This window comes from Heliangelus exortis, chromosome 1 (assembly GCF_036169615.1).
Source record: "Heliangelus exortis chromosome 1, bHelExo1.hap1, whole genome shotgun sequence".
Classification (NCBI taxonomy): domain Eukaryota; kingdom Metazoa; phylum Chordata; class Aves; order Apodiformes; family Trochilidae; genus Heliangelus; species Heliangelus exortis.
The window spans coordinates 2,173,874-2,196,119 of NC_092422.1; the positions used below are offsets into that span (position 1 = coordinate 2,173,874).

The following is a 22,246-nucleotide window of genomic DNA, read 5'->3' on the forward strand; positions in this document are numbered from 1 at the left end:
ACCCTCATAGTGAAAAATTTCCTAATATCTAATCTTAATCTCCCCTCCTCCAGTTAGAATCCATTCCCCATGTCCTATCCCTCCCTGACATCCTCACAAGTCCCTCCCCAGCTTTCTTGTAGCCCCTTCAGATACTGGAAGGCTGCAATAAGGTCTCCTTGGAGCCTTCTCCTCTCCAGACTGCTCCAGGAGCAGCTGAGGGAGCTGGGGGTGTTCAGCCTGAAGAAAAGGAGGAGGAGGGGAGAACTTCTGGATCTCTGCAACTCCCTGAGAGGAGGTTGGAGCCAGGAGGGGTTTGGGCTCTTCTCCCAAGGAACAAGTGATAGAACAAGAGGAAATGGCCTCAAGTTGTGCCAAGGGAGGTTTAGATTGGATATTGGGAACAATTTCTCCCTGGAAAGGGTTGTCATTCCCTGTCCCAGGCTGCCCAGGGCAGTGGTGGAGTCCCCATCATTCCTGGAGGGATTTCCAAGCCCTGGAGCTGTGGTGCTGAGGCCATGGGGCAGTGGTGGCCTTGGCAGTGCTGGGTTCAGGGTTGGACTGGATGCTCTGAGAATCATTTTGATTGGGAAAGACATTCCCTATTCCTGGAAGATGAGCTCTCCCATTGCCATACAGCAAGTGTCATCCTGCCCTTGTCCAAAGATTTTACAATCATTGCTTAGGAACTGTAGCCCAACCTTCCCTTTCCAGTTTCCTTTAGCCTGAGAGATGATTTGCCAAAGAATCACAGAATGGTTTGGGTTGGAAGGGACCTTAATGATCATCCAGTTCCTTGGACACCTCCCCCTAGCCCAGCTTGCCAAAAATCAACACAATTTTCTTTTCTCTCCCTTGTCTCTCCACATCTCTTAAGAAAACACTTCTAGAAGCCTGGGTTCTGTTGCTGCTGGACGTGGTGCCACATCTTGAGCTGAGACATTCCCTGAACACCCCACACTTCATCTCCTTGTGATTGCTGCACTCCCTGAAAGCAAATATTGAGCATCTCCCTGCAGCCAGGGGATCACCTTCCAGTGTTATCCTGCAGCAACCTGAGCTACTTGGTGGGGCTGAAACCCAAGATGCTGAAAGCAACCCCAGGAGATGGCACAGCTCTGCCTGGGATGGGCTCTTTAGATTTTTTTGTGGTTGCTGCTCCCTGCTGCCAGCTCTGGGCATCGTGAATCTATTGCCAAAAATTCTTTCAGCTCGACCTTGGGTGACCCAGGGCTGGGCTGGGCAAGAGGGTGTGATGGAGGCATTGCCTCTGTCTTCTCCCAGACAAGTCAGCCTTTGATTGGGAGCTTTTTTTTGGGGATGATAAGATGCCTCTGTGTTGTCTTCAGTGAACAAAAAAAGAAATAAATAAAAAAAGAGAGCTATTATTAATGCATTGCTCCAGCCAGAGGAATTCAGTAGAGAGATACTGGAGCTATTTGAAGGTTGTGGATGACATTTGGTCTGATAAATTTACACCAAAGCTTTGCTGACCTGGCCCTATGAGGTCATCAGTTAATAAGAAAATTAATAATTCCCAGAGACACTCGAAGTCTTGAGCAGTTTTTCTTGTGAGTGTTGCTTGCATGGTGCATTTAGGCCTTTGTTTTTAATTTGTCTTCTTTCCAAAGCCTGAGTTATTCTTGAAAATCATGGGGTGTGAACGCCCATCGTGTCTTGGTGGAAACTTACTGAGCCTGGTGGTGGCAGAGATGAGTGGAAAGCCAGGATGTTACAGGTGCTCTAAACCGAAAGCAGAATTGGAAAAAAAATCAATTTCTTTCTTAAAAATAGCTTTATTTTTATGTTCCCCTGTTTCAGTGCAGAAAACCTGCCAGATTTTCTCTCCACAGTTGCCTTGCCTTGCCTTGCCTTGCCTTGCCTTCTCTTTCCCCTTTCCCCTTTCCCCTTTCCCCTTTCCCCTTTCCCCTTTCCCCTTTTCCTTTTTCCTTTACTTCCCTTTCCCTTTCCCTTTCCCTTTCCCTTTCCCTTTCCCTTTCCCTTTCCCTTTCCCTTTCCCTTCCCCGTCCTTTTTTTCCTTTTCCTTTTCCTTTTCCTTTTCCTTTTCCTTTTCCTTTTCCTTTTCCTTTTCCTTTTCCTTTTCCTTTTCCTTTTCCTTTCCCTTTTCCTTTCCCTTTCCCTTTCCCTTTCCCTTTCCCTTTCCCTTTCCCTTTCCCTTTCCCTTTCCCTTTCCCTTTCCCTTTCCCTTTCCCTTTCCCTTTCCCTTTTCCTTTTCCTTTTTCCTTTTCCTTTTCCTTTCCTTTCCTTTCCCTTTTCCCTTTTCTTTTCTTCCTCTTTCCCCTTCCCCTTTCTTTTCTTCCTCTTTCCCCTTCCCCTTTCTTTTCTCCTTCTCCTTCTCCTTCTCCTTCTCCTTCTCCTCCTTCTCCTTCTCCTTCTCCTTCTCCTTCTCCTTCTCCTTCTCCTTCTCCTTCTCCTTCTCCTTCTCCTTCTCCTTCTCCTTCTCCTTCTCCTTCTTGTCCTCCTTCTTCCCCTTTCCCCTTTCCCCTTCTTCCTCCTTCCCTCTTCTCTTCTGATTTCTTGTTTTTCTAGGGATATTTTGGTGGTAGCTGTACGGGACCTGGGGCTGCAGAAAAACAGAGTATTTGTCTTCACACTGTGTTGGTTTTGAACCTGAATTCTGTTACCATCTACTCCATCCAAGAGGAATGAATTTAAAATAAAATTGGAGCCCATCCCTGTGATAGCCACAGGGATGAATTTTCCTCGGCTTTAGGCTATTTAAAAAAAAAAAATAGTTGTTTAAACTGTCTGGAACATTTGCTATTAGAGAAATCAACTGATTTTTAGACTGAGTAATAGATGAGGTTATTGACTGAGTAGCTGTGGAAAGAAAATGTGTGCTACAAAACCTGTGGTGTAGTCGTTCTCCATGGATAATAAATACCCTGGGATTTGGACTTTCCTCCATCTGTACTGGTTCTGTAATCACTGCAAAAGAAAGCAAGAGAATGAAGACCATCAAAGGTGTTTAAATTGTTCTAGATACAACCCATGGGCAGAGCACTGACATCCCATTAAATCCCATTTCCTGAGGATTTCGTTGGCACAGGCAGCCCAGGGAAGTGGTTGATTCCCCATGTTTGGAGGGATTTGGAGATCTGGTGCTGTGGGACATGGTTTAGTGGTGGTCTTGGCAGTGCTGGGTTGATGGCTGGAACCATCTTAAATTTCCAATTTTTTCCAATTAAAATAATCCCAGGATCTCCAGCAAACCACTTCTTGGGGGACCAGGCTGGTGAGAAAATCTCTCACACTAATTCTGCAGGAGACCTCAAGGGAGTTTGGCTTCTGGGATTTCAAGTCATAATAATTCTGCATTAAAATCTGGAGTCAATTGTATTGGTCACCTTCAGACTTCAGGAAGAAGCAATTCTGGTACTCACTGGTACTCCAGTGCCACTGCCCACTGGGTAATCTCTGAAAAAAAGATTATTTTGGCTCCCTAATGTCTCTGAACCTTCCTCCCTGGTGCTGCTTCATAAAAATTTCAACTGACTCCTAATCTCTCATTGCTTTTTTTCCCCCCATAGTTGGCACCAGAAAACACTCTTATGTCCTTCCAGAAGGCAGTGGAGCAGAAGATGTATGGAGTCCAAGCTGATGTTGTACTGAGGTAAGGTGGTGTCAGGGGTTAACACTGGGCTGGCAATTAAACCAATTAACAGATGCTCTCTATTAATCCCCCCCCTCCCTGATAAAGAAAGGAGAGAGAATCAGGGAGAGAGACTGATGGGTTGGGAACTAAACTACACAGCTTTAAGGAAACAGGAATGAGAAATAGGAAAAATTACTAAATCTATACAAATAGACAGGAAAATGGATCCCAGGTTCCTCCCCCCTTTCCCCCAATAACTCTCAGGTCACCACCCAGGCTGCAGGGCAGCCCTGGGAAAATCCAGGCTGGAATCCTGGAGTCAGCAGCAGTTGGGAGCTGGAGGCAGGAACACACAGATTCAGGCTGGGATGGATCAGGAGCACAGGCAGAGGAAGGGATGGGATCCTCCCAGGATGCCCAAGCAAAGAGGGAGAGGGGAAGAAGGGGAAGCAGGAAGGGGTTTGAGCCTGGGGATCCCTCCAATTTCTCCTGAGGATGAGGTGGATGGGATGGAATCCTCTGTTTGGTCAATTCTGGCATCTCTCTTGTCCCTTCCTCCCCAAAGGAGGGTTCCAGGTGGGACCTCTTGACTCCTTTTCTCCTTCTGGAGGGCAAAATGTTGCTCAGAGCTGAGCAGTGTCCCTGGTTCTGCACCCCAGGCTCCAGCTGGAACTGTAACCATGGAGTGGGATCAGTCCCAGCAGCAGCCACTGCCTGAGAAACTTGCTGTTCATTTCAGCAGTGCAGCTGCTTACAAGAGACTCAGCTGAAAGCAAAAATCCAGGAGAGCAAATTCCCTTTATCCTGCCCCAAACCAGGGCAGGTGGTGTGCAGATTGTTCTGAGACTCTTGCTGATTGCCCAGTCCATGGTGGGTCTTTTCTAGGTGGTTGTCTGTGTTCTTTGCCATTGCCATGGGTTGTTGTGGTGAACATATCCCATAATTGCAAGCTGTCTTCATCTGTAATGCAGGGATGTCACTGACTGTTCCTTTGGGATGACTCCAGAGAGTGGGGCAAATCCAGAGGAGGCCACGAAGATGCTCAGAGGGTTTTAACCCTGGAGTCAGGCTGAGAGAGTTGGGGTTGTTCAGCCTGGAGAAGGCTCCTGGGAAACCTTAGAGCATCTTCCAGTGCCTTAAGGAGCTCCAGGAAAGCTGGGAAGGGACTTTTGACAAGGGCTTGGAGTGATGGGATGAAGGGGGATGATTTCAAACCGCAAGAGGGGAATTTGAGATGAGATTTTAGGAAGAAATTCTTTGCTGGGAGGGTGGTGAGACCCCAGCCCAGGTTGCCCAAAGAAGCTGTGGCTGCCCCATCCTTGGAAATGTTGACTTCTTTTTTCCAACCTGTGCCTGCTAATACATTGTGGTTTGCCTGGGGTGGTGCTGGGCAGCTCCAGGAGGGGCAGGATGAGGCAGGAGGGAGCAGATGTTGAGTGTCTCCTGGAATTTCTGCACCCTGGTTAAGGCTTAGCAGCCTCTGGTGATGCTCTGATACAAGATGTGAAGGCATCTCACTTAATCACTCCAAGCTCTTAATTCTGCAGTTGCTTGGCATCATCTTTTTAGTTGCCTTAAAAAAAAAAAACAACAAAATAAACCCTTCTAGGTTTTTTTTTTCAGGCATGCTGCTGAGTGGGGTATTGCTGAGCCAGCATGTTGCTTTGGGTTGGGGCAGGAAGGAGTTGGCAGAGTTCACACCAGAATTAGCAAATAAAGCTGATGGTGACCTTTGTGATAAGGGAATGGTGAAGCTCTTGTTCTCCATCATCTAATATTGGGGTGGTTGTTTTTTTTTTTTTGTTTTCCCTCTAGCTCTGAGGGGTGAGTGCTCTGGGTTGTCTCCTGACTCAAACAGGATTTGTTTTAAACCCCATCTCCTTTCCAGACCTTAGCTAAATCTCCTGTTCTGAAGATGATCTTGCTTTGGAAAATGTTATTATAATCAGGCCAGCTGTGCTGGGTTTATCTTGATTTTTAAATGTGGACAACTCTTCCTCTGCCCTTGGGAGAAACCTTCCCTGTCCTGTGTGGTGTTACCACTGATCCAGTCACAAAAAATTTGTGATGGAAGAAAGTTGAAAGAGTGTTTTAGGTTTTCCAGATCCATTTTCCTCTAATATCTAAATGACTTGAAGCCCACAGGGCATTCATTTGGCTCTTTAGTTTCATCTGACAGGCAGGTTTTGTTTGAGATGCATGAACTTAATGACTCCTGTGAGCGTGGCTGTTTCCTGACACCAATTTTCAACTGGAAGAGGCAATTTCAGAGCAATTTGGGTGCTTTGGAGCCCTTGCATTTTGCTGAAAGCCCAGGAACATGAAGTTCCCACATTGTCTGAGAGCCTTTGGAAATCTTCCTCATCATCTGCTATTAAGAAAAGGAGAGGGGTTTTTGTGTGTAGGGTTTGGGAAACCTCTGACATTAATGGGAGCAACAGACACTGGAGAAAGCTGGGGCTGCTGAGACCATTCAGGGTTGATGTTCTTGTCCAAGTGACCTGAGTTTGGCTCTTTAGATGTTTTTTTTTTGGGGGTAGCAGGGAGGAAGAAAGGATGGGTAGGGTGATGCCAGCCCCTGAATGACTGCAAACCTCTAGCAGGCATCTAAGGGACTTTTTCTTCTGTGTGCATCTCACTTCAACTGGATTTGGGGGTGCCAGGGATGTGTGAGGTGGGTCAAGGTTTTTATATTGATTCTGATGTGAAGCTGTGAGAAAAGTTGGATTGGGAACTGGTATTTTACTAGGATTTTTTTGTACCTGGTTGTCCACCTTCCCCTGTAATGGGGCCTCTGACTTTCTTTGCAGTTATGATGGAATTCCATTCCTGATGCACGACAAGACACTCAGGAGAACAACCAACGTGGAAGAAGTGTTTCCAGAAAGGGCCTATGAACATCCCTCCCTGTTCAACTGGACTGACCTGGAAAAGCTGAATGCTGGAGAGTGGTTCCTACAGGTGTGTATGGCCATGGAGAAGTTGTCCTGGAGTTGTTGTTCCATGGCATGGAAGCTCCTGGCTAAACTTTTTTTTTGAGGTGGAGAGCTGTAGATCCACCTCTTGGGTGGTAGAGCAAGAATCAAGAACCACATTTAGTTCTGTCCTCTGATAAACTTGGTCTAAAAGAATCATAGAATCATAGAATCATAGAATCCTAGGGGTTGGAAGGGACCTGAAAGATCATCTAGGCCAACCCCCCCTGCCAGAGCAGGGCCCCCTAGAGTACATCCCCTAGGAACGTGTCCAGGTGGGTTTTGAATGTCTCCAGTGAAGGAGACTCCACAACCCCCCTGGGCAGCCTGTTCCAGGGCTCTGTCACCCTTACAGTAAAAAAATTTTTTCTGATATTCAACTTGAACCTCCTATGCTCCAATTTACACCCATTACCCCTTGTCCTATCACTGGTCACCACTGAGAAAAGCCTAACTCCATCTCCCTGACACTCACCCCTTACATATTTGAAAACATTGATGAGGTCACCCCTCAGTCTCCTTTTCTCCAAACTAAAGAGACCCAGCTCCCTCAGCCTTTCCTCATAAGGGACAAAAGACACGTTCCCTTTCTGTGCCTCTTCCACCACCTGGAATAAAGGGCTGTAATGGCACCACAAAGAACTTCAAAACCCCAAGGAAGGTGGATGTGGTCATAAAGAGAACAGAAAAGACAGGGTGTTAAATGCTGTTCCTTTTTATAAAATCTATTTCTGGGGACAACTGCCTTTATAAAGGAAAAGCAAGAAATATTCAACATTCAAAGTCCAGGGAAGGAAGAATTGTCATGGGATGGGCTTGATCCATCCTTTGGAGTGCAACCAGATTGCAGGTGGAATTTCTTTTGCCAAGCTGCTCTCTGACCCTTTTTTGAGGGCTTTAGCTGTGGTCTGGAGGGCTGAAGAACTCTGGCACACTCCTGCCAGCTTGGAAGGGGTTTGCTGAGGAATTAGTGCAGTGATTCAAGCTCAGGTACCACTTCAGATGCCTGCTGGAAGCTCTCTGGGTGGAAGCCTTGAAACCACAGCAGCTTCCCCAGTGCTCTGATCCGAGCTGGTGTGATGGGTGGGGGAAACTGAGGCACAGAGCTTCAGCAAGCTGCAAAAAACTCATCCAACATATCTGCCAGCATCCTCCACTGTTGCCAAGAGATAGGAAAGGGTCTTCACCTGTGTTGGAGGGATTTGTGGCACTAATGCCAGGATGTGCTTTGGTTTCAGAATGACCCTTTCTGGACAGCCGGCTCTCTCTCAAGGTCTGACTACTTGGAAGCTGCCAACCAGTCAGTCTGCAAGCTGGCAGATATGTTAGAGGTGATCAAGGACAACACATCCTTAATCCTCAACTTCCAGGACCTGCCACCAGCTCATCCCTATTACAGCACTTACATCAACATCACCCTGGAAACCATCCTGGCATCGGGAATTCGGCAGCAGGCTGTGAGTTCCGTGGGGTTGGTGATGTTTCTAAAATCACTCTAAAATACTCCCCCGAATCCATAAATGTCTCATTTCATGGATCTCAACACTTCATTTGAAATGCTAATTCATGCTGAGAAGTTGTGCTGAAGGAATTTGTATCCTGGCTGCTGGTCCCAGAGTCTTGATAGCATCTTGGGCTGACCTCAAAGCAGTAAGGATATTAGCTGGAGGAAGGTGATTATTCCTCTTCCTCAGGAATCATGGTCAGTGTGGGGCTCACCAGCACTCAACAGATGTTGATAAACTGAGACAAGTCCTGCAGAGGCCACCAAACTGGTCAGGGGGTTGAACAGATAAGGAGGGGCTGAGGGAACTGTCTCTTCATCCTGGAAAAGACCTCAGAGAGACCCAATAGCAGCTCTCCTGGCAAGGAGGTTGTTCAGAATCCCAGAATGATTTGGGTTGGAAAGGACCTTCATGATCATCCAGGTCCAACCCCCTGCATGGGCAGGGACCCCTCCCACAGCCCAGGTTGCTCCAAGCCCCATCCATCCTGGCCTTAAAAACTTCCAGGGGTGGATGGGGCTTCCACCACCTCTCTGGACAACCTGTGCCAGGCTCTCACCACCCTCATGGTGAAGAACTTCTTCCTAACTTCCAACCTCAATCTCCCCTTCTCTAGTTTGAATCCATTCCCCATGTCCTATCCCTCCCTGACATCCTCAAAAGCTTTCTTGTAGCCCCCTTCAGATACTGAAAAGCTGCAATAAGGTCTCCTCAGAGCCTTCTTGTTGCCTAATTACAGAATCCCAGACTGGTTTGGGTTGGAAGGGACCTTCCAGCTCCTCCAGTTCCAACCCCTGGATGAGCAGGGACCCCTCCACAGCCCAGGTTGCTCCAAGCCCCATCCAACCTGGGCTGAGACACTGCCAGGGATGGGGCAGCCACAGCTTCCTTGGGCACCCTGGGACAGGGGCTCAGCACCCTCACAGGAACTAATTTCTTCCTAAGATCTCCTCTCCATCTCCCCTCTTTCAGTTTCAAACCATTCCCCCTTGTCCTGTCTCTACATGGCCTTGTAAAAGATCTCCTGAGATCCCTTCCCACCACCCAACTTGATAAAAGCCTCAGAGAGGAGTCTGAGACCTGGAGGCCAGTTGAGAGCAGCAGAAAACCCTCCCTCTCCCTTTGATTCCTTGGTGTTGAATAATCCTTCTCCCTGAGCAATCGCTTCAGCCTGGAGTCACCTTCTGCTTGGAGGAGAAATGGGCATCCAGGAGATAAGGAGGGGGGGGAGTTCTGCAAAAAGGTGTCTGTGGACTTGCAAAGATCTCTTCCAGGCTTCCTTTTTCTGCCCCAGAATTGTCCTTGCTGGGTAGTGCCAAGCATTTGGCGCAAAATGCTGTTGCAGTCAGAGCCAATTATGTCCTCTCTGGCCCCATAAACAGAGGACACCTCTTTATCCAGCCCATCAGGAGCTCCTTCTGGTGCCATCATCTCTCCTGGAGGATAAGTACCACTTGCCATGTGTCAGAAGGGCACCCAGACCTGGGGACTCTGGAAATCCCTTGGAAAACTTCTCTTTGTGACCCACCTGGTCCTTTCACTTGTCTTGTGCTCTCCTGTGACCATGGACTGGTGGAGGTGAGGATGGCAAGTAGGGTGACTACATAATTTGCAGCTCAGATACTTCATCTGGACCAATTAGGTGCAACCACCTTCAGAAACAAGCTCAGGACCAACTTGTGATGGGCCTAGGAGGAGCTTTTTTTAGCTTCCATCTGTCTAATGACAGCCACTGCCACCCAATTTCTAACTAACCATGTAGCTTCAGTGACAATGTTCTCCACAAGCCTCTGCCAAGTTGGCTGGATCCAAGGGAGGACCATGTGTTCTCCTTAGGTATTGGAATGGTGAGCAGGAGAAAGAGTTGAAATATCTGTATGGAGTTGTGGAGTGATATTTCTCACCCTGATTTTATGGTCCCCTATTAAAAAAAAATTAAATGCAAATGGCTGCATCTCTGCTGCTCTGATGTCTTGTTAATACCCAGCTTGAAATACCCAGAAATATCTGTGGTGCTCTGATGTTTTGGGAGATGAGTGGCACTGAGTTATTAAACGTGGATCAGAGCAATGCAACACCTGGTGGTGGGACTGAGATCCTCTGGTTGGGCCAGATGGTTCCTGGGTCCACTTTACATCTCAGCAAGTTCAGTGATCAATTTGTTGTGTTTTCAAAGGGCAGTATAAAATCATGGAGTTGTTTTGGTTGGAAAAGGACAGAAAGAGCATCCAGTCCAACCCTGAACCCAGCACTGCCAAGGCCACTACTGCCCCATGGCCTCAGCACCACAGCTCCAGGGCTTGGAAACCCCTCCAGGAATGATGGGGACTCCACCACAGACCCAGAAAGGGTCTGGCAACCCTTTCCAAGAAGAAATTGTTCCCCATGTCCACCCTAACCATTCCCTGGTTGAATTTGAGGCCATTTTCTCTTATCCTATCACTGGTTACTTGGGAGAAGAGACCAAATCCCCTTGGCTCCAACCTCCTTTCAAGGAGTTGCAGAGATCCAGAAGTTCTCCCCTCCTCCTCCTTTTCTCCAGGCTGAACACCCCCAGCTCCCACAGCTGCTCCTGCTCAGATTTCTGCTCCAGACCCTTCCCCAGCTCCATTCCCCTTCTCTGGACACATTCCAGAACCTCAATGTTGGTATGAATTTTGGGAAATATTTGCCCTGCGTTGGCATAAATGTAATACTGATAAAAGAGGGTGAATAAACCCACTTTTCTCTATGGGATCATGAGAGGCTTCTCCTGTGTATCCTCTCTGTACTGCTCAGTTTTGCCTTGTGTCCTCAGTTCTCTCTGTGCCCTGAACCTATGTAGGAAGGACAGGTTTTCAGGGATACCCCATGTCTCTTCTCATGAGTCCGTGGCCTCAACCCCAAGATTTTGTGCCTTACAGTCCTCTGGGCTCAATCACAATCTTGAAATATGTTTGATTAAAGGTGTGTGTCATGGGTTAACACTGGCCTGGCAATTAAACCAATTAACAGCTGCTCTCTATTAATCCCCCATCTCCTCCCTGATAAAGAAAGGAGAGAGAATAAGGGAGAGAGACTGATGGGTGGGAACTAAACTACACAGCTTTAATGAAAAGGAATAGGAATGATAAATAGGAAAAATTATTGAATATATACAAACATACAGGAAAACTGATCCCAGGTTCCTCACCCCTTTTCCCCAAGAACTCTCAGGTCACCACCCAGGCTGCAGGGCAGCCCTGGGAAAATCCAGGCTGGAATCCTGGAGTCAGCAGCAGTTGGGAGCTGGAGGCAGGAACACACAGATTCAGGCTGGGATGGATCAGGAGCAGAGGCAGAGGAAGGGATGGGATCCTCCCAGGATGCCCAAGCAAAGAGGGAGAGGGGAAGAAGGGGAAGCAGGAAGGGGTTTGAGCCTGGGGATCCCTCCAATTTCTCCTGAGGATGAGGTGGATGGGATGGAATCCTCTGTTTGCTCAATTCTGGCATCTCTCTTGTCCCTTCCTCCCCAAAGGAGGGTTCCAGGTGGGACCTCTTGACTCCTTTTCTCCTTCTGGAGGGCAAAATGTTGCTCAGAGCTGAGCAGTGTCCCTGGTTCTGCACCCCAGGCTCCAGCTGGAACTATAACCATGGAGTGGGATCAGTCCCAGCAGCAGCCACTGCCTGAGAAACTTGCTGTTCATTTCAGCAGTGCAGAGGCTTACAGGAGACTCAGCTGAAAGCAAAAATCCAGGAGAGAAAATTCCCTTTATCCTGCCCCAAACCAGGACTGTAGGAGGCTGTAAGTGTCCCCCAGACCACTTGCCTGACCAAGACAAGGCCACCTCTCAAGTGATTTTGTTCTGGCTTTGGGTCCTCAGCTTTGTGAACCACCTTTGCCATAGCTTTTCCTCTTTCTTGCACCCTCCACAGGTGATGTGGCTGCCAGACATGGAGAGGCAGCTGGTCAGGGAGATTGCTCCAGGTTTCCAGCAGACTTCTGGCCTCAAGCTGGATGCAGAGCACCTGAAGGAAAAGGGCATCGTGAAGCTCAACCTGCGCTACACCAAGGTGACAAACGAGGATGTCAGGTACAGCCCTCTGCTTGGACACTGCTTGACAGCCCATGTGCTCCATGGCACCTCTCCCGTGGTTTGGGACATCCTTGTGCCCTGCATGAATTCCTGGCCCTTCAGCATCTTTTTCTGACCATCCCACCTTGTCTGCATCGAGGTGGCTTCCCAGATGACTTTGTTCTTCGAAGGGTGTGCTTGTGCAACCCAGCACCCAGCACCCAGGCTGTCCCTAGGAGCCAGCAGCTGAATTTAATCATTTCACATGCTAATTTATGATGATCCTTTTTGAAATACAAACCTATGGATCCTCTGATTCTTATTACACTGTCAGCTCTGGAAAAAGTGAAAGCTTTTCACACCGAGTACATCCAAGTGCTGTTTCATCCTCATTAGCAGTTGCCCTTTGCTCCTGTTTGTCTCCTCCAGAGTTGACACCACAGAATTTTGATGAGTCCCAAGTTTGGATGTGCTTTCAGAAATTTCTCTTTGCAGAGGATTCATTTCAGTGTCAGCTATTTAGTCTGGGCAGGTCTCCTTAATGAGGTTGGCACAATGTGGAGTTCTCCTCCTTCTGCTTGAGCCTGTATTTGAACCATGCTGCATGTTAGAAGGGGTGGGTTGTCTCTAGTAGAGTGTTTCTGTTTATAGAACTTGATTTTTATTTTTTTTATTTTTTTTTTGCCAGAGAAATACTTCAAAAATTAAGCAGGTTTTCAGAAAAAAGAGTATCTTCAAAGGATTAGTTTTGCTCTACACTGGGGCTGGAAATGGGGAAGAACTGAGCCCTTTGAGAGCATGGTCCTACTTAGATTAACCCAGTGGTGTCTTTCCATAGCTGCTAGCAATTAATCCAGTTGCTTGCCCTTAAAACCACAGTTTTGCTTTACCTGCAGGATAATTCCTGCTTGTTTTGCCCCTGTTTGCTCTATCTCAAGGAGAGGGCCATATGCAAACTCTCTGACTTATCCCAGCTCATCAGCCCCTACCTCTTATCAATCCCACCTCAACTGTCTCCAAAATCAGACCTGCCACCTGAGTGTTTCTTATCACAGAATCCCAGAATAGTTTAGGTTGGAAGGGGCCTTCAAGATCATCCATTTCCAGCTCCCTGCCATAGACAAGGACACCTCCCACCAGCCCAGGTTGCTCCAAGCCCCATCCAGTCTGGCCTTGAATACGAGGGACATCCACAGCTTCTCTGGACAACCAGGGTCTCACCACCCTCCCAGCAAAGAATTTCTCCCTAATATCTCACCTAAATCTCCCTTCTTCCAATTTAAATCCATTATCCCTCATCCCATCACTCCATGCTCTTGTCCAAAGTCCCTTCCCAGCTTTTCCAGGAGCCCCTGCAGGCACTGGAAGGTGCTTTAAGGTCACCTCAAAACCTTCTCTTCTCCAGTCTGAAGAACCCCAACTCTCTCAGCCTGGCTCCAGCCCTCAGATCATCTCTGAGGTTCTCCTCTAGGCTTGTTCCAACACCTCCATATCCTTCTTATGTTGGCTGCTCCATACCTGGACACAGCAGGTGGAGTCCCATGAGCAGTCCTTGTGGTACCAAATCAAATCATAAAATCTTGGAATACAAGTTTGAAGGGACCTGAAGGACCATCTGGTCCAACCTTTCCTGTGAAAAGCCTGGTCTAGACTTGATGGCCCAGGACTCTGTCCAGAGAAATCTTAAGTGTCCAATGTTGGAGAGTCCACCACTTCTCTGGAGAGATTATTCCAGTGGCTGATGGCTCTCCTTGTGAAAAATGTTCTTGTGTCCAATCAGAATCTCCCCAGGGGTAACCTGTGCCCATCACCCCTCATCTTTTCCATGTGACTCCTTGTAAAAAGGGAATCTCCATCTTCTTTCTAGCTGCCCTTCCAGTACAGGAACATGGTGATGAGGTCTCCCTTAACCCTTCTTTTCTTCAGAAAAGAACTCAGAGTGGTTCTGAGTTCTCTCAGCCTCTCCTCCTATGCCAGGCTCTTCACTCATCCTTGTGACTCTTCTCTGAGTTCCCTCTGAATTCCCTGTCCACATTTTTTTTTGTAGAGGGGGGACAAAACAGGAATCCAGGGATGCAGGACTGTAGCACCAACCAGAGTGGGCTCAACAAGCCCCAGGGGTTCAGTTGTGTCCAGTGAGAGGACAAAGGGCAATGGGGACAAATTGGAATACAAGAGGTTCAACCAAAACCCAAGGAAGAATTTCTTTCCTGTAAGAGCAGCAGAGAACTGCTCAGGAGAGGTGGTGGAGTCTCTGGAGATATTCTAAACCTACCTGGAATCCATCCTGTGCAACCTGCTCTGGGTGACCCTGCTCTGGCATGGGAAGTTGGACTTGATGATTTCCCTTCCAAGCCCAACAATTCTGTGATTCTGTGGATAACCCAATGTCAGGGTTTAACACTGGGCTGGCAATTAAAGCAATTAACAGCTGCTCTCTATTAATCCCCCTCCCTGATAAAGAAAGGAGAGAGAATAAGGGAGAGAGACTGATGGGTTGGGAACTAAACTACACAGCTTTAATGAAACAGGAATGAGAAATAGGAAAAATGACTCAATCTATAGAAATAGACAGGAAAATGGATCCCAGGTTCCTCCCCCCTTTCCCCCAAGAACTCTCACGTCACCACCGAGGCTGCAGGGCAGCCCTGGGAAAATCCAGGCTGGAATCCTGGAGTCAGCAGCAGTTGGGAGCTGGAGGCAGGAACACACAGATTCAGGCTGGGATGGATCAGGAGCACAGGCAGAGGAAGGGATGGGATCCTCCCAGGATGCCCAAGTAAACAGAGGACGGGTGAAGAAAGGGAAGCAGGAAAGGGCAGGAGGCCAGAAGCTGAAAAAAAACCCTTGACCCTGGTGATCCCTCCAATTTCTCCTGAGGATGAGGTGGATGGGATGGAATCCTCTGTTTGCTCAATTCTGGCATCTCTCTTGTCCCTTCCTCCCCAAAGGAGGGTTCCAGGTGGGACCTCTTGACTCCTTTTCTCCTTCTGGAGGGCAAAATGTTGCTCAGAGCTGAGCAGTGTCCCTGGTTCTGCACCCCAGGCTCCAGCTGGAACTGTAACCATGGAGTGGGATCAGTCCCAGCAGCAGCCACTGCCTGAGAAACTTGCTGTTCATTTCAGCAGTGCAGCTGCTTACAAGAGACTCAGCTGAAAGCAGAAGTCCAAGACAGAAAATCCCCTTTATCCTGCCCCAAACTAGGACACCCAATTTCCTCAGCCCCTCCCTAAAGGAGGAGGTGACATTGGTGGCACCACCTCTGCCTTTGGGAATCCTTCAGCCTTTGGAGCAGCTTGATCCTGTTGTGAGCTTTGAGTTGTCCACATCTTGTCAAGCTGCCTTCCACCTCAAAGGGCTTTGCTGCTACTGAATTGCAAGGATTAATCTCTCTGCTTCCCAAGCAAGGCAGATTAGTGATGCTTCTGCTTCACAGATAAGGAAACAGAGCAATTAATGCAAATCAGATGGGTTCAGGGAGTCCATTATCAGTGCCTGGTTTGCTGCTGACAGCTCCTGTGCCCCAGCTTGCAGCTTTAATATCTTGGAAAATGAGCTGAGCAGACTGGAAGCTGTAATTCTCTGCCTGTCCCCAAAACAAGGGCATGGGAGTTGTAGGAAGTGATGCTGGAAATGCAGTCTGTCAGTCTGCAATTAAGTAAATTGCTTATGAAGTGTTGCAGGCATCGGAGCCAGATGTTCATTTTCCAGCAACAGGATGAGGCAATTGCTGCAAAAACATTCCCTGCCCATCATGTCTGGGGAAGGCTCTGAGATGGGCTGGGTCAGACAGCATCCAAGGGGTGAGGAAAGAATCATAGAATCATAGAATGTCAGGTTGGAAGGGCCCGTAAGGATCATCTGCTCCAAACCTTTCTAATATAATTTCTAATAATAATTATTATTATTTCCAATAATAATTATTTCTTCAAACCTTCCTAATGTCAATATATTATAATATTAAGAATAACAATATATATAATAATATGTAATAATATTATTATTGTTTATCTGAGGTGCCTCAGCACCCCATCGAGCTGAGCCCTAAAACTTTCCACACTGGGGGAATCCACCACTTCCCCTGGGAGACCATTCCAATGTCTGACTGTCCTCAGAGTGAAAAACTGTCCTCTTATGTTCAATTGGAATGTCACCAGGACCAACTTATGCTCACTGCCCCACGTGACAAAGATTTCAAGTTCCAACCATTTGACTGCAACACCCTTGGGTTGCTTCTGAAGTGTCCCTGCCCTGTTTGAAAAGAACCCAAACTATTTCATGCAGCTCAACCCCAGCTGTGGTGGTGGTGGTGACAAGAGCTCTCCCTCTTGAAGATGAGGGCCTGATGGTTGCTGGGGGACTCAGATCTCACCCTCTTTGTCTCCTGTCAGGGACTACACCATGGCAAACCTGAGTGTGAATCTCTACACTGTGAACGAGCCCTGGTTGTACTCCATCCTCTGGTGTGCTGGTGTCCAGTCGGTCACCTCTGACAGCTCCCACATCCTTCTCAAGGTGCCTTTTCCCATCTGGCTCATGGTAAGTAGGATGCCTGGGAAGGTGCTGGGAAGCCCTGGAAGGAGGGGATGCAGTGGAGAGGTGGCTCTTGACCGTGGGTTTTCTCCAAGCAAGGTGGTGGGATGGGTTCAAGGTGCTACTGGGCTTGAGGGGTTTCCCAGTCTGAGCCTTGAGGTGGTGATGGATCAATGCTCTCCTTGCACAATCTCTTCCTTCTGGTGACCTCATCTCTCCCCACGCAGAGGTTGAGAGCTTTGGGCATCGTGTTGCATGCCCCATTTCACCCTTGTAGTTTGTACAGTTTTTTTCCAATGGAAGAACCAGCTCTCTGGATCTTCTGAGCTGCTGCTGAGTTGCAGGAGAAGCAGACACACAAAGTGAACCAGCAAACCTGGTTTTATTCTTTTTTTATTATTTTATTTTATTATTTTATTATTATTTTATTTTATTATTTTAGCCAGGCTGCAAAACTAGCTTTTTCCTGGGTTTTAATACTAAATGAGGACAAGTTTTATCTCTTAAAACCATTCCTGGATGAGGAACTACCAGAGACCAATGGTAGCCTCCTTACCCATCATGTACCCAGTAAACTCTCTGAAAGTTCCCCGAGAACTTTGTGCCTCTAAACCAAACAAATATTCCTGTTGGCTTGGAGGGAAAGTCATGAAATTGTTGCATTATTCCCAAATTATTCCCAAAACAAGAGCTGTGATGGTAGCACATGTGATGGAGGGGCTGTTTTATGCTGCCAGATCTTGTTGGGGGTAGGCCAGGAGGTTTTATCTGCTGTGCTGGTAGATCTGGCTTGGGAAAGGGGAGAAGAAGGTGAGCACAAAGAGGATTTAACCTGTATGAGTTATCTGCATCTTGAGCTGGAGGTGGGGCCTCAAGACCACTGCCTGGATGGCTGAAAATCTCTGCCCCGTGGCCTTGGCTTAACCTCCTGCTTGTGTCTGCCTGCACAAATTCACCCTGCTGGAAGCTGAAGACTTGGAAATGGTTTTACAAAGCCTGAATCCCTTGGCAAGAAGAGATTTGTCACCTGAATTGTGCTGCTGCAAACATCTGTCCTCTGCTACAGCTGCCAGGAGCTGCCTGCACATCACTGGCAGCTTTCTACTCCCAAAAAACATCTTTGCTGATTCTTGGAACCTTCCTCTAAGGGCTCTCCCATCTGCTGGATTTCCACCTCTGCTCTGAGTGCACACCAGCAGCATAAAAATCCTTTGATTTCCTGCATCCTGAAGTGTCTGGGTGATGCAATCTTCCCAGGTTTTGCCATCTGAGCCCCCTCTACACCACATAGGGGATGGTTTGGGAGCCAGGCTCTGGCTGCCCAGTGCCCTCAGGGGCTTTATTGCCAGCTGAACAAATAAATCTCTTCTGCTCCATTCCATTTGGAATTGCAGAAAATACATTTAACTCATGTTTTCAGTTTTATACAAGTAAAAGCAAAGAAGAAAAGAGTTGACACATCCCTCCTCTGCTCTTGATGGAAAACTGGGAGGTTGGCTTCAAAAAGCTGGAGCTGGGGTTCAGTCCCCAGCTTCAAATGTCCTTAAAAAAAGAGCCCGGACTGGGACCCAACTCTGAATTTTTGGAAGTCTCCCCCAGAGCCAAGGTAACAGCTCTCTGCCCAGTTCTGCTGAACTGCTGAAGGTTTGGTGAGGATTTCAGGACTTACTTTGGATAAAGTTTATTAAAAACCAAAGGAAACCCACTGGAACAACCCTGTGGAGCAAAGAGGAATTGCAGGAGAAATATAACAAATTCCAGACCTTTGTGTGGATGGAGCAGGACAAGAGGTGGTCTCAGGGAAATAGAAGGTTTTTGACCTGGGTCCCCTCTTCTGCAAGGCTGAATGATGTGTGGGGGGTGCCTGGCTTTGAAAAATTCCAGTTTCCCCCTTTTTGGAATTCCATTTGATTTGTTAAACCTCGAGTCAGTACCAAAAACTTCTGCATTTGGACTTTCTGCAGGACTTTAGAAAAATATCTGTAATGCCCCTAAGCAGAATTTTCCTAGAAAGGTGTGTTCATGTCTACTTTTTTCTTGGGGTATATCATATAAAATCCAACTTTAGCCCCCCAGGCAAACCTGCTATATTGAATCTTCAGTTGTGGAATACCCAAACTTCCAGAAACAGAACATTTTTATGTGTAGATTTTGTTCTAAATAAGAAGGCTCTTGATTTTCCACTCAACACACCAAGCTGTGTGCCAAGAAAATGGGCAACATCAATTTTGTGTCTGTTGGTCTTATTAGATGCAGCAAATGTAACATTAAATGTCACCCTTCTGTAATTAAGCTGGAAAAGACAAGGATTTAATATCCATCAGAAGCACTGGATAATTAAAGTATCACCCTGCTAATTCTGGGTACACTAGCAAAGGATAAATTGAGATACAAGAAGAGAAAAACAGCTTGTTCTCTACTGGGAGACAGAGGGAGTAGAGTTGATGGCTCCCAACTGGTTTTATCCATGTCATGCTACCATTGCATGGACTCATCTCCATGTATTTTATATTCTATTTCTCTAAAAACATATTAATTGTGAGTGTTAATGATGGTGTGTGATGGATCTGTCTGGTATGGAATCAGCAACCTTTTCCTGGCTGGGACTGGTCCAGGTTTAGGATACAAGGAATTCATGAGCATCACTGGTGGCTCTCCTGGGTAAGTGTTTTCTGAGCATCATCAGGAGTATTTATCATTATTTTACGTTCTTGTCTTTACTTCTTTCAGTGCTGCTCTTTTCTGGGAAGCACAAAAATCAACAGGAAGTTTGTGGTGGGTTCAGATGATGGGTTTAACTGGGGTTGTGTGGCCAGTGAGGCAAGGGAAGGAGATTCTGGATTCATAGGATCATAGAATCATAGAATTGTCTGGGTTGGAAGAGACCTCAGAGCTCATCAAGTCCAACCCTTGATCCACTCCCCCCGTGGTTCCCAGCCCATGGCACTCAGTGCCACATCCAGGCTCTTTTGAAATAGCTCCAGGGATGGAGAATCCACCCCTTCCCTGGGCAGCCCATTCCAGATATGAGGTAAGGAGTTTTGGGAAGGGGTTTGGCTGCACAGGGCAGGATGGAGAGGTGGAACGAGGTGTTGTGGTCCACCTGGATCCCACCTGCACAACACAAGTTGAGTTTTCACTCCTTGAGTTTTCCAAAAGGAGCCCAGGGCCATGGCAGGCAGCAGAGCCAAGGGGGAGATGGGCTCTGGCAGGAAAAGCTGTGAATCCTAGAATTGGCTGGGTTGGAAGGGAGCTCAGAGCTCCTCAAGTCCAACCCTTGATCCACTCCCCCCGTGGTTCCCAGCCCATGGCACTCAGTGCCACATCCAGGCTCTTTTGAAATATCTCCAGGGATGGAGAATCCACCCCTTCCCTGGGCAGCCCATTCCAATGCCTGATCCCCCTCTCCATCAAGAAATTCTTTCTCATGTCCAACCTAAACCTCCCCTGGCACAACTTGAGACCATGGCCTCTTGTCTTGCTGAGAGTTGCCTGGGAAAAGAGCCCAACCCCCCCCTGGCTCCAACCTCCTTTCAGGGACTTGGAGAGAGTGATGAGGTCTCCCCTGAGCCTCCTCTTCTCCAGCCTCAACACCCCCAGCTCCCTCAGCCTCTCCTCATAGGATCTCCCCCTCTACTCCATTTTGGTCCAGTTCTGGGGGCCTCAGAACTGGGAGATGTTGGAGCAGATCCAGAGGAGGTCAGAACAATGATTGGAGCAGCTCTGCCATGAAAAGAGGCTTCAAGAGTTGGGATTGTTCAGCCTGGAGAAGAGAAGGCTTCTGGGAGACCTTGTTGAGACTTCCAGTACTTAAAGGAACCCCTAAGAAAGATGGGGACAGAGTTTTTAGCAGGGTTGTAGCAACAGAACAAGGGGTGATGGTTTTAAACAAAAAGAGGTGAGGTTCAGATCAGATATAAAGGAGAAATGTTTTATGCTGAGGGTGGTGAGACACTGCCCCAAGTTTCCCAGAGAGGTGGTAGATGCCCTATCCCTGAAAACATTCCAGGTCAGGTTGGATGGAGCTCTGAGCAATCTGATCTAGTCAAAGATGCCCTTGCTCATTGCAGAGGGGTTGGGGGAGATGGGTTTTAAAGGTGTCTTCCAAGCCAAAACCATTCTGTGACTGTGATGATCACTGGCAAATGGACCCAGAGCTACCTGTGCCTTGCTGGACAGAACTGGAGAATTCAGTGCTTATAGCACAGGGATTGTGCAGAGCAGCTAAAATGAGCTTTCAGAATTAACCCTGCATGTCTGATGTGCAATGTGTCTGAATTTCTGTGTTTCCCCCCAGACCTGGGGATGTCTGGCATCTGAACCTCACCTCGAGGTACAGCTGAGGTTGGAAACTTTCAGCCCACAGAGCTCCGAGAAAACGTCAGCAGATGGAAGGAGGGAGAGTTTTAAATAGTTCCTGTCAGCAGTTTTTCTTGATGATGTCATTAGGGGGGACAAGCTAACATTAGAAATGTCACAAACATTGTGATTTATACCTGACCCCTGCACCTCTAGGTTTTTCTTTCTGCACCTCTGGGTTTTTCTTCCTGTGCTGGTGGGAACTTGGGCGATGTGTGGTCTCACTGTGATTGCCCCAAACCCAGAAAGTTCAAGGTCTGCTTCTCCTTTTTTGTCTTCCAGCCTCCAGACGAGTACCACCTAATCTGGATCACATCTGATCTCATTTCATTTATCGTAATTGTAGGAGTTTTTATATTCCAGAAGTAAGTAGCATTGTTACAGCTCGACTCCCCTGTGTCTTGTGTTTTGTGTTTAGAGCACGGGGTGGAGATGGGAGAGGGGAGCAGTGTGCTCCTCATCATCCACTGGGATTGCAATAGCAGGGAAAATGTTTATTAAAAATCCTCATGGAAGCTGCAGACAGTGACTCTGCTTCTGAGATGTGGCACTGGATGGGATGAGGTTGCTTCTTACAAAAGAAGAATGAGAGATCTGAAAATGGTAGTGATAGGGGCTTTGTTCTGCTCATAAATGCATGGGGGAGAGAAACTGGAAATGGAAATGGAGATTAAAATGCTTTAAAGAAAGAAGAGGAGGCGTTTGGAGATGCCACCATTGTAGTCTCCAAAAAAAAAAAAAAAAAAGTGGTAGTTTTCTTAAATCAGTTTGTTCTCATTCGGATGAAGAAATAGAAATGCTAGGATTTAGCAAATAAAATGAGTTGCTTGGTTGGATGCATCTCCCTGTTTTCCAAAGAAAAGGGAGAGGAAGGGTTTGATGAGGGCATGACAGAAACCTTCTCTTTTAGCCAGGATTCCTGAAAACAAATGTGGAGCATAAAGCCTGGCAGAGTAAGTTCAGACACTGATAAGTGAGGAGGAGGTCAGTTAACTTCCTAAAAACAGAGCTGGCCAAGCTACCCTCCACTTGATCATAGCTGAGGAAACCAGGGTGTCCTCCTGGTGATGTGTCTGCTCTCCCATGAGGCATTTTATTTGTCAGTGGTGACAGTGTAAGAACCCTCTGGGAAAAAGAATGAGTCTGGGAGAGGGATGTGCTCCCTCCAGCAAGAAGCAAGAACCTTCTCCGGGGCAAAGGTTATTCCAAAATTGCATCCTCTCTTCTCCCACCTTTCTGATCTCA

At 47.5% G+C, this 22,246-nt stretch overlaps 1 protein-coding gene across 3 annotated transcripts in view; it reads left to right on the plus strand.

The window, feature by feature from the left end:
• The window catches only part of GDPD5 (glycerophosphodiester phosphodiesterase domain containing 5), a 233,522-nt gene that overhangs the window by 199,117 nt on the left and 12,159 nt on the right, over window positions 1-22,246 (plus strand). For all 3 annotated transcript variants that reach the window (XM_071764477.1, XM_071764297.1, XM_071764395.1), the window contains exons 9-14: window positions 3,531-3,613; window positions 6,406-6,556; window positions 7,809-8,027; window positions 11,970-12,127; window positions 16,501-16,648; window positions 21,284-21,366. In XM_071764477.1, coding sequence (XP_071620578.1) covers window positions 3,531-3,613; window positions 6,406-6,556; window positions 7,809-8,027; window positions 11,970-12,127; window positions 16,501-16,648; window positions 21,284-21,366 — 842 coding nt within the window. The remainder of the gene's footprint in view (window positions 1-3,530; window positions 3,614-6,405; window positions 6,557-7,808; window positions 8,028-11,969; window positions 12,128-16,500; window positions 16,649-21,283; window positions 21,367-22,246) is intronic.